Genomic DNA, 12,509 nt, shown 5'->3' with positions numbered 1-12,509 from the left:
TTTGTTTTGACTCTAATCCGTGATTATATGTTTGGGCTTTCTTTTCTCACAACCCTAGACATATAAAAGGATAATTTTAAGGGCCGTCAAAGATGACATAAGTTGCACAAATGTTGAGTAAATTTTGTTTAAGCAAATTGTGTCTAGAGACAAAATTTTCCCTAGTTCATCTTTCTTAAGTAGAAGTTGCTGTGTTTGTGCACTGTAGGGTTTTGTAACCAAGGAGCTTTTCAATCTTCATCGTCTGGATGAACTGAAGAACTTTGCAGCCAACAACCTTCTCTAGTTGGTGATTGAAGTCGCGTCCTGGGATCCGCGTAATTGGTTAGTCATGTACTAGGAGCCATGCATTATAAGGAGAGATTGTCACTACAGAACAAGTCCAATTGGGTATTGGGGTAAGGGTTCAACTGTAGGTTGGTATAAGGTACTGGGATTCCTTTCAACTAATCTAGCTACCTTAAAGAGAAGGAGGGCCACAAACAAGAGCATCTTTTTTAGATATCCCACAATTAAAGCTATTAGCTTAGCTTAAAGCAGAGGATGAAGGGTGGGCAGTAGGTACCACGAGCCCTCTATCCCACACATCTATCCAGAAGCAAGTGTAGTTCACCGATTCCACCGAATGCTCCTATCTATTGGCAAAGATCTTGTGAGTTTGTAGTTATGCTTCGGTCTATTTCTGATCAAACTCCCTCCCTGTCATCGTATCTTGTGTTAGAATCGCTTTCAAGTTCTTATTGCTTTCCCATCAATGGCAGTTTTGTCTCTTATCCCTACCGATAGTAACTGATTAACCTACTATTGGAGTTCAAGAGCATATCTTTTTCCATTATTGGTATCTTTCTATCTCGGAGTGCACTAAGGCATCAATCTAAATTCCAAGCCCTATCGCTTGGGAATAAATGCTTCCCCAGTTGCTTGCCGGAGAAAAATGAAGTCTTAAAAATTTGAAATTCATCCCTTAAAGCGGATAAAGGCTTAAACCTATTCATTTGTCCTATCCCTCGCTTTAGATTCTAGGGTTTTTTTTTTTGGTATGGCTATTGCTTTGCTTCTATTGCTTGATACTCAGCGATGACTTGTCTCACTACTAGTTGAGAATCACCCTTATTAACGTTAACGTGGATGGATCGTATGCCCATTGCCGTAGCTAGTTCTAATTTGATAAGCAAGGCTTCATGGTCAGCTACGTTGTTCGTGCATAGGAAGTGACCACTTGATGAAATTTGGAGGTACGCAGGACAAATGGCTAATACTACTGGAAGGATTCCTCTTTGGATAATATGCATTGTAACAGGTATTCTTGGAGGGCCACTTCGGTCTTTTATTTCCAAAAATAGGTTTTTGCTCATTTAAAAACCTACGCAAGTCAAGGCCAACGTATGTAGACAGGACCTGTGTATGCAGGCCCATTCCCACATATGCAGAGCATCAAGAATAGATCTGCGTATGCATGAACAAAGTTGCGCATGCATGAATTCAAGTATACATCATCCAAAATCAGTCCTAAACATGTTCCTACCCCTCCTAAGATGTTAGGTTTTCATCTAAACCCATCCCATAACAAAACCCAAGCATTTACATGGCCAAAAACACATTGAAATGGAAGATCAGAAAGAAACTTGTAAATGAGAAAAAGTTTGAAAACTTATAGATTCAGCCATGGGGATGTGATTCTTTGGCTAGTATGTCAATGGTGGAGGCCCCATTAACCTCGTTGCCGCACTCTAGCAGCTAAGGTGGAATGCATCAGAAGAAAGGACGCAAGAGGACTTCTTGGCCTTGGGTGCCATTGGAGAAGATGAAGAGAGAAAATGAGAGAATGAGGGAGTTTGAGAAAATGAGAGAGTTAGAAAGTGTGAGGAAGAGAGAGGAAAGGGAGGTTTTTGTAGAGAGAAGAAAAAGAAAGAAAGAAGAGTTATGAAGAATGTGAAGAGGTGAGGTAGATGAAGAGAATGAAGAAGAAAAAGAAACGGTTGGTAACCATTGGAGAGAAAAAATGAAAAGGCGAGAATACACCTGATGGCTAAACTACGTGTAGTTTAGGCCTCACCACTAAACTACATGTAGTTTAGTCATGAATAGTAAAAAAAAAAAAAAAAAAAAAAAATCTTCTTTCACAAAAGGGAAAACATCTCAATATTACCCCAAAACCATTTCTAGTAGATCACACGAAATCAAGAACACTATCCCCAATAAGGAAGCAGAAGACTCTTCCTTAATGGTTTAAGCACATTAAGCATCATCCCCATGAAGGAGGCAAAAGATTCTTCCTTGATGGACCCAAGCAGAAGATTCTTCCCTAGTGAGTCCAATACACCTAAAAAACATCCCCAGCGAGGAAGCAGAAGATTCTTCCTCAAAGTCCTCAACAAACCATGAAGGAAGCAGAAGATTCTTCCCCAGTGGATCACACATTTACACTACTCCTCAGTGAGTTCATTCCTACTACTCTCAATGAGTTTCTCATCCCTAAGCAAGTCATGAGAGGCAGAAGATTCCTCCCCATATACATCTACTTCTCAACGAGTTTTCACCATTCCTAGTGGATCCAACGATCAAGATTGCTTGTGCACATATCCTCTAGGAGTTGAACATGCAGGCATGGTAGAAAAGGGTAGAGATAGTGATAGAGAAAGAGACCAAGGTCAACCTGAGGCAAGAGCCTCACCAGAAAAGGTAGAGAAAAAAGTGAAGAAGGTAAGAGGAACAAGTCGTCCGAAGAAGTTTGACGCAAGAGCCTTGGATGGACACCACAGAGACTATATCCTTTTGTTGTTTGTTGGGTTAGCTCATAAGAGCAACCTTGTTTGATTTTTATTTATTTATTTATTTTAGTGACTTTAGGATAGTGAGTCACTCGCCATTTGCTTGCAAGTGGCAAAACAGGTTTTGGGATAGTGAACCTATCGTTGCTTGTTTCCCGAGCAACAAAGGTGAGACTTCAGACATATGAATCCCACGCAACTCTTCGGAGTTGCACCCCACCCTATGTATGCGTGATGTGTGTCATGTGTGTAGGTTGGGCCTAAGCCGTACATCGAAACAAAATGTTTTGTCTCTTATACTTTTGATTTTGTTAGCAAAGCTCATAAATCAAAAAAAGGGTATTTGTAGACACCGCATTTTGTACCTCTTACGACTTGGGCCCCCATTCTCCAATGATGCTCGAACTTTAAGGCCTAAGGCCAGTCTAGAGCCCAATTAGATATCAAATTGACTTGAGTGTTAAAATGGAAAATATAATCTTTTAAATGAGAAAAATTCTTTTTTTGGAAATAAAAGACAAAAGTGGCCCTTAGCCCACTTACGTGGGTAGTGGCCTATGTACATGGGCCAAAGTATGCATACATAGGCACATTCCTGTGTACACAGCTAGGGTTTCAAAAACATGAAAAATGCAAGTTTTTTGCAATAATGGCTGAGTTTTGAAATGAATCCCACAACGTTTGGGAGCCGTTCCAAACCCCATTTTTTCCACTATATAAAGTCTTACATGGTACATTTTCAAAACACAAAGAAATCCCACGAGAAAAACCTAAGATTCACTAGAAAATAGTGAATCAAAAGGGACTTTTTCACAAAACACCCTCAAGTCAATTTAATTTGATTGTGACCTTTTCTGGTCCTAATCCTTTTAGGTCAACATTGCTAATCGCTTGTTTAATAACTTGTGATATTTTTTATTAAGGGGAACGGTCAAAATCAAAGCTTGGGAACTCGTTTTTGAGGTATCAAGCTTCAACTCTTTCTTTTTATTTTATGCTTTTTCTTTCAGTTTTATTTTCGTTTCTTTGCTTAGTTTATGTTTTTATATGCTTGTGTAGTTTAGTTTTATGCCTGTTTGATGTTTATAAGCATGCTAGGTTGTTAGAATTAGGGTTTTCTTTTGTGCTTAGTTTTCCATCTCATGTTTCTAGGTTAGGGTTTTGAACAAGTCCCACGCATGCATGTTAGAAGCATGCATGTGAAATCTTGCATATGTAGGCCTCTGGCTGCGTGCACAGGTGCTTGCCTAGAAACCTAATTCAGATTTCTTAAGTTGTTTGGTTTACTTGTTTCACATGTTTTGTCTTTGTTTAAACCATTTTCTTATGTTTATACATACCTGAGTCTTTGTCATGTATGCTTGCTTATCTTCAATGTGCTTAGATTAGGGTTTCATGTTTATGTCTCGTTTAAACACCATGATCATTCATTCACATGTCCATGCACAATGCCATAGGTGCTGAGATGCTACAAGGTAAGTAAGGTAAGTCATGCATTCACATGTACATGCATGTTGTTTGTTTAATCCTCTCTTGATATGTGTACGAAGTTGATGCCTCATTTTTTATTCATGATATGACTTGCTTTTTTGCCATGTTTGGTTTGTTGCCTTGCCTTGAGATGTAAGATAGGGTTTCACTTGCTAGAGTTTCTCATATGTGTTTGGCTCTTTATTGCTTTATGGATAGATATTTGTTTTGAGATAAAGATGCCATGATTGTAGTAGAATACAAGTGTTGAATTTGGTTTTTAATAAGGTTAAGACATAAGACACAACGATGGGAGGCCAGCCTTAGGGTTGGGCGATCTTGGGTGCCTAACACCTTCCCAGAACGTACCTAAACTCCGAACCCATACTCTGGTAGTAAGATCAAAGGTACTTCCTCGAAAAGGACGCTATATATATGGTTCCTAGACCATTGCAAAAACTAGGTAGCAACTTCGAGCAAAACTCCTTGTGTCCACAATGGGTATCAAACTTACCATTTCCACTAAGACCCCAACATAAAGAATCATTGCCTACTCCTCATGGAAGATGAGTTTGAGTAAAATCACAAAGAGAAAAAGAAGCAGCAAGCTCCCAGTCTTCAAAATCCCTATAAAATCTCAAGTTCCAAAATCTAACATCATCCCTCTCTTGATGACATAAAACATCAAAAATACAAGCTTCCTTATCAGCCAAAATCACATATAACTCAAGGTAGAGGATTTTAAAGGGATCAACCCCAAACCATCTATCATGCCAGAAAAGGATTCAAGTACCATCATCCATAATAAAGGAAAAATGCTTAGAAAAGCTCTCCCACCTTTCACTAATACTACGCCACAAACCACACCCATGAGTCCTTCTACAAACTTTAGTACTCTAACCCCCTTGACCCTCCCCATATTTAGAGGATATAACCCTCTGCCAAAGATGAGTAACTTCATGCCCGTATCTCCATAACCACTTCCCTAATAAAGCTTGATTAAAGTACACCACAATTCTTATCCCCAAAACTCCCATTTCAATAGATGTGCAAACCTTGTCCCATCCCACCAAAGGGTATTTGAAACTCCCTCCGAACAATCCCCATAAAAAGTTTCTTTGGATTCTTTCTAGCCTAGCAGCCATAGCTATAGGAATAGTAAATAACGATAAAAAATAAGTAGGAAGACTAGAAAGAGTGCTTTTCAATAAAGTGAGCCTATCACCCTTGGATAAATAGAGGCATTTCTATCCCGATAATTTCTTCTTCATCTTCTCTGGAATGGGATTCCAAATAGAAGTTGTCTTAAAAGATGTACCAAGTGGCATCCTCAAGTATTTCATAGGTAAACTGCCCACCCTACAACTAAGGATATTAACCAAAGCATCCAGATTATTCAACTATGGATGTCTTGCCATTGGCTTCATCATTCACAATATTAATTGCTTGTACTATTCTTTGTTTTGCAATGTCAAGAAGTCCACTCGGTACTTTCATGGAATTCTAAGAAGGTGCCTGTAGGAAAACAAGGTGAATCTTTTAATCTTTGCAGAATTACCCAATCCCAATACACATTTGGATTAAATTTACTTGGGGTGAGGATTTTCCTCCATTTTGTAAGCACGAAAAATTACTAATATCTAGTGTTCATATAAAATCATGTGCTTTATGGGAATGAAGACTACAAAGGTTTTCACAAGAACATTTGCAACAGTAGATACGTTATAAATCATGCATTTGCAAGTTGCAACAGCAAGAATAGTTTTTTTGGAGGGTCTGGAGCCCTACATAGATCAGTACAATGATGGATTGGATCACTTTAAATTTGTTGCTAGAGCATCTTATTTTCTTTGAAACCTGTTGAAAACTTGCGCCTAGAAGCAAGCACAATTAAATTGATCCATTTTTTATTAAAAAATTCGTACTTAATGCATGAAGTTTGTTGGGGTATGGGAGAGGTGATTGGCAAGCAACCTTATTTCCATTATTTTTTTTGGAGAGGTTGATTCTTGAACTCGAACTTACAACCTATCACTTTAGGTGGAAGGAACTTACCATTACGCCAAGGCGAAAAAATTATTAGTTGTGCACAAATCCTTTACATATTTTGGAATGATAAGTTCTTTACTAAATTAAAATTACTCTAGAGTACATATTTTAGAAATTTTTATGGGGTAGTATGGGGGAAGAGACTCCTCTTTCTTCATGAGGTTTGGTTTTTAGAAAATTAAGACTTTTTAATGAAGCCTTATTAGAAAAATGGTTGTGAGGGTATAGTTTTGATAGAGATGCTCTTTGGAGAAGTGTGATAAAGGTGAAATATGGTAGTGAATTTTTTTGGGGGGGAGGGCGGGGGGGGGGGGGGGGGTGTGGTGTACTAACTTAGTCCTTAGTCGCTATGGTGTTACTCTATGGAGAACTATTAGACAGGGTTGACCATATTTGTCTTCTCACATTTACTATGAGGTTGGTGATGGAACATAGGTGAAATTTTGGCAGGACTGATGGTGTGGGCAGATTTCTCTTCTTGTTTGATACCTTGAGTTCTTTAGACTTAGTCGAAATAAGGATGCAAGTGTGGCAGATTTATGCATTTGACCAAGATTGGGGATTGGAGTTCTTGACGACTTTTTTTTTTTTTTTGATAGGTAATAGATATTTTCATTAATAAAAATGTACATTATGTTCACGATGATGAATAGACTGTACTTGAAAAAAATACAAACAAATCAAAGAGAAACAGAAACAGATTGTAAGAAATCAAATACGGAAATACATTGTCTAAAACCCAAAATACGAGATCACCCAAACAATGTCCCAACTAGCAAAGATTTCAAAAGATCAACAGAGTTATCAACATCCTCAAAAGTACAAGTATTTTGTTCCTTCCAAATTAGCCACATCAAACAAGCTGGCACCATATTCTAGACCGAAGAAGAGTGTAACCCCAAATAATTCTCCAAACCTGGAGTACAGTAGGTCAAGGCAGGATAGGATGAAGGCAACTTGTCATCCTAAGATCCCATCACCTCTTAACATTCCTACCTAGCACAATCTTTCTTTCTTTCTTTCTTTCTTTTTTTGTCAACGCTCGTCACCATGATCAAAGTGAGAGAAAAAATATACTTGTTCACATAAATTGATCTATTCCAAAATATGCCACTTTGTCCTCTAGTATGTTTAATGGAACAATGCCAGTTTCTCAATTCTTGATGAAATTTAAAGGAACTCGGGCTTCAAAACAGGACAATAAATCTTGAAGTTTTTTTTTTTGATGAATATTGTTGTTATATTTTCTGGTACTGAACGTCTGAAAGAGAGACTTTTGAAGATTGATATTCCATTTTGCAGTGACCTAATTTCAAGCAAAAGAATCTTGTCAAGTTCAGAATGCAAATAAAGCTTTTGAGTGAGGAATTTCAACAACCATGCTTAATGGATGGATTTTGTCAAACATTTTGTTTCTCTGCACAATAATATCATATCATAACAACATATAATATGTTGTTATAATTCACGAGGCGCTGAGCTTATCATTTCAAATTGATGAAGTTAGAAATTTAAATAATTATAGTTGTGGATTATAATTTGCATTATTTCAAATTGTATTTTTATTTTCAAATTGAATTTAGATGGGAATTGCTTTCTATTTTTTTAAGATTAGATTGTGAAGAGGTCATCTCATTTTTTATTACTTATATACATTTTTTTCATGATATGGAACTTCACCAAGGCAGGGGACCCTTTAGACTCACCACTAAGAAGTAAACTACAGATATACAACCCCACCTACCAAATGAGAATTAAACAAAAAATTAACCCTCGGATTGTCTTTCTCCCTCTTAGGAGGCTAGTCACCTCACCTCGAATCCACTAAACTACCATTCTATTTTATCAGTTCATAACAATAAAAAGCTAACATCAGTGAGAAACATCAAAGGGCTGCAAAACCAGCTCCGCCACAGCTGAAAATAAATGACTAAGAGCCTGTTTGGCCAACCATTTTTCATCACTCAATTTCCATCACTTAATTTCCATCACTCATAACTCATAACTCATCACTCATCACTCAATTTTTCACACCCGTTTGGCATCATCACCCAATTTCCATCACTCAATATCTTTCACACTATTTGTGGGCCCATACCTGTCAGCCGATGTAGCTTTTTCTCTTTTTTTTTTTTTTTTTTTTTGGTTTTCAGTACCCAAACTCACCGAAGCTAAAAAAAAAAAAAAAAAAAAAAAAAAAAAAACTAGAACTGAAGACCGAACAAGTAAAAAAAAAAAAGTCAAAAGGTGGTCAAAAATTGCGGCTGTGGGTCCCTCCATGTGTGTTTATTTACGAAAATGCCATTGAATTATGAGTTATGGAAACTGAAAATAGCCTTTGGTTGTTTTTAGTTTCCATAACTCATAACTCAAAAATCAAAGAATTGAGTGATGGAAACAGAGTTATCGTTTGGCCAAACAACCTTTTTGCTATGGGTCCCACCATTTTTGAGTTATGAGTTATAGAAACTGAGAATTAAGTTATCAAATTTGGTTGGCCAAACAGCCTCTAAAATTACTTACCTCCATCACCCTCAAATATGAGAAAACCCAATACCATTTCTTAGCAAAGTTCAGGTCGTTTATGGAAGATAAATTGACTATAGTTTTTCTCTCTTAATTTGTTGTGGTCTAATGGCATTATCTTAAATTATGCATTCAAGCGTACTTTACTGCTGTTATATAAGTGGCAGTAGAGAGTAGTACTAGTAAACCTTTTTGTCCTCCCTACTTGATATTCCATGGAGGCTTTCAAATCATTAGAGTAAGTGAATTCTTTTGTTAGAATATTTGACTTTTTTTCTTTTGATATTACATACGCACTTGGTGAGTGTTAAGCATAAGACCTTAGCCTCTATCTTACTTTTACAAGGGAAGATGTGCCGTTTGAACTAGAACTCCTTAGCATTCTAAGAATATTTGGCATGGAAGAGGAGAAAGAAGGTAGGGTGTATTGCGAAATTCTTCCTTAGTTAAATAGTACACGAATGACTCCATATCAATTTATTTCACATATGAATAATAGTTTGAGTATAAGTATCTGGAAATGACTTGCATAGAGTGTGCACTGATCCATGAATCACCATGAAATATCTTTTCACCATCTGAACTAATATGTATAGGGAATTTTTTGTCAAACACTGATCCCATGTACAAAGAATGTATTTCCTCTATAAGTAAGCATCCTGCCCTCAGCACCAACACACCACAAATGGCCTTGCAGCTGAAAACTCCTCTCATTCCCACAGTTTCCCACACAAACTTGAAAAGCCGAAGAGCCCTGTCCAATTGCCTTACCTTACTCCAAACCATCTTATCCTCTTCTGTAGTCAAAATCTTTCCCATGTACAAGCAAAACCTATCCTCATCACCAACGCTATAAATTCGACCGCATAAATCCACTTCAATATCTCTAGCATGCCCATGGAGGTAATATAATAAAAGAGTAAACAAGCACTTGGACGAGTGACCCAATGTCTAGGAGAGCTTCTTCTCCACTAGGCTTTCTTGATGCCGAGCTTCTTTGTGTCCAATACTTTTATCAATCAATATGTCCTTGATTTGAGACAGTCCTCCTTTCATGACCTCAACCTTCCCCACAAGAAGACATAATTCCTTTTCACTTTTCAAACACTCAATGAGATCATTGAACATCTCAAGAACATCTTCCCATTTATGTGAAGCAGAGGAGTCAACAACTTTTGCAGGCGCAAGCCGCATCCAACAAGCAGAATCATGGTCAAAGGAAATAGCTGTGTCAGCCAGGAACTTTAGACAGCTAGAAACAATCTGCGGACCCATCTTGGTCCCTTTGCTAGAGCATTGACAACTTAACAAATCCAACTCAGATTTCAATCCATTTAGTATCTCCTCGAGTGTACCTGTCCATATCCTCATTTGCGTGACCTGTGGGCATATTGTGTGCAGAACCACCTTCCTTTGTTGTGCAGAAATGTTCAGGAAGTTGCACACTTCAGTGAGTGAATTCACAATCATAGGCTCTCTTTCACTAGGTTCACTGAAACGAACAAATGGGGTGCAGTTGTTACTTGCCACCAATGATAAGGCCATCACATTTTTCTGAATCTTTTGCTGAATTGATGGAGACCCAATAAAGACCCTGGCCAGGGACTTGAAAGTTTGCCTTTTGTGTTCAATTTCACCATCTAAGACAATTGAATTGTCCCTGACATGAACTACCCTCCCATCAAGCCAATCCACATTTCTCAACAAGTGGCTCAATTCTGTTATCTTTGGAAACTCCTTCTCATACCATTCACAATGTAAAGGCTCTTGATGGGATACTTCTGAACAGTGATATAGCATAACATTCATATAAGCAGCTCCATTTTGCTTAGTTTTTAAACACTTTGTACCATGGACAAGCTTCTGTATATATGTGTGCACCATCATAAGCCAGCCCAGACTCCTTTATATATATAATAAAACAACCTTTTGGATCAAAACCCAAATCCCACCTTAACACATTAGCTGTAAAATTTCGTTTGGAACATTCATCAAACATGCAGTGTACATAATATCTTACAAAAATAATTGCATCATAATGAGAGTTAATTGAAGGAAAAATATATATATATACACACGTAATGACAAAGAAGGAAATAAAGATAAAGAAACTAGCTTACCATAATCGTGTTCGATGCTGGCAGTGCTAGGCTCTACTGATCAGGGACAAGCCTGCAATTTTAGAAGCTACGTGGAGAACTTATAAATTCGACCATTTTTTTTTCTTTCGGCATAACTTGGGCTTGATTTATAAGGTCAATGGTCCACTAGTGCAATATATTCACTATAATGAATGGGCCAGAGCTCAATGTTTAATACACTCTGAAAGATTTTTAAAAGCCCATGAAAAATATTAATATCTCTCCTTTCTATTTATTTATTGGGTTTTATGTTTTAACTTCTTTCTTATTTTTAAGTTTTAAGTTTTAACCCCTTTTTCCTCAAAATAAAAAATTAACCCTTTTATAATATATATATATATATATATATATTAAATGAAATATAACATGTGACATATTAGATCCTAGTTTACGTCCTCTGAATATCTGATGACAGGTTAATAGAAAACGATTTTATAGAATTTTAAAGCTTCAATGTTGTAAGATTTATGGAAAAATAAAGGAAATGATTTATTGTGTCATTTTTTTTTTTTTTTTTTTTGTGTGGGTTCTATAATGCATTGTTTTGATTGGAATGTCGATGTTTTGATTAGCTATTTCTTGTCTGAATGTGATATTGAATATGTATGGAACAATATTATATATGTTATACAATTGGAGTATGATATGGACCTTGTCAGCATTAAATATGTTATTCTCTCTCTAAACGATTATGGCTATAAACATAATGGGATAAGGGGTCATATTAAAAGGTGCTCTTAAGACAATTATTAATAAACCATATCAGGAAAGTTTTTATCACTTTCATGGGAAATGTAAAAAACTAACAGAAAAATTACTTGCTTTATCATTTTCTAATAAAATGTTTCTAAAAATAGTTTTTAAACCAATACCTTTAGGGCATTCATTAACATTTCCTATGTGGTAAAAGAGAGAAAAAAAATGCTATTAATTTTATTTTATTTTTAGGAGCTATTAATTAAGTAAGTTGCCGAGGAAAGTGATAAGTCTTTACTCATGCCATGGAGAATAGTGTTTTGTAACCGTTAGATCTCTTAGAAACCTACAATTTAAAAAAAAAAAAAAAATTTTAATTTTTAAGTTATGTTAGGCATACAACTTGAACCTATCTTATATATTGGTTCATCTCAACCATAAAAGGTATCCCCTAATGCTCAACCCTTTTAATGCTAATTTTAGCCATAATGGTCTATTGTTTTGTTAAGTGGCACTTTCCTTAAAAAATGAATAAAAAGCCTTTTCATGTTAGCCTACCAACTCATCAAGATAGTTTAAAAAAAAAAATTCATTTATTTCTAGGCTTTTCTTAATGATGCTTTGAGGACAGCAATTAAGGTGCATTTAATACTTTATTAAATAATATTTTATACATTTTTAACAAATAAAGTCATACAGCTCATATACCCAAAAAATCACACATAATGACAATGAATTTGTATATGTAAGCCAATAAATCATTAATAAGTAATAACTGTCTTTTAAAATATATATGTGCATTATAGCTCATAATTTTGCATTTATTAATTCTTAACATACATTGGTTGTGTGTGTC

At 36.3% G+C, this 12,509-nt stretch overlaps 1 protein-coding gene across 2 annotated transcripts; it reads right to left on the bottom strand.

Annotated features, from left to right (window-relative positions):
• Positions 1 to 9,241: 9,241 nt before the first annotated feature.
• Positions 9,242 to 11,096, bottom strand: LOC126703229 (uncharacterized). Of its 2 annotated transcripts, none has more exons than XM_050402185.1 (2): positions 10,937 to 11,096; positions 9,242 to 10,719 (listed from the first exon to the last, which is right to left on the bottom strand). In XM_050402185.1, exon 2 carries the CDS (start codon positions 10,701 to 10,703, stop codon positions 9,768 to 9,770), a length of 936 nt encoding a protein of 311 aa, XP_050258142.1. In that variant the 5' UTR covers positions 10,704 to 10,719; positions 10,937 to 11,096; the 3' UTR covers positions 9,242 to 9,767. The 2 variants fall into 2 exon arrangements, with proteins under 2 accessions (XP_050258142.1, XP_050258141.1); XM_050402184.1 differs by having other exon boundaries at positions 9,242 to 10,781; positions 10,937 to 11,095.
• Between the last annotated feature and the right edge of the window lie 1,413 nt (positions 11,097 to 12,509).

Source organism: Quercus robur, chromosome 10, assembly GCF_932294415.1.
Source record: "Quercus robur chromosome 10, dhQueRobu3.1, whole genome shotgun sequence".
NCBI lineage: Eukaryota > Viridiplantae > Streptophyta > Magnoliopsida > Fagales > Fagaceae > Quercus > Quercus robur.
The sequence above is the reverse complement of the archived record's forward strand: the minus strand, read 5'-3'. Positions and strand labels throughout refer to the sequence as shown.

Bases quoted from the DNA above. Each gene is read 5' to 3' on its own strand.
- LOC126703229 (XM_050402185.1), bottom strand. From the start codon at position 10,703: ATGATGGTGCACACATATATACAGAAGCTTGTCCATGGTACAAAGTGT.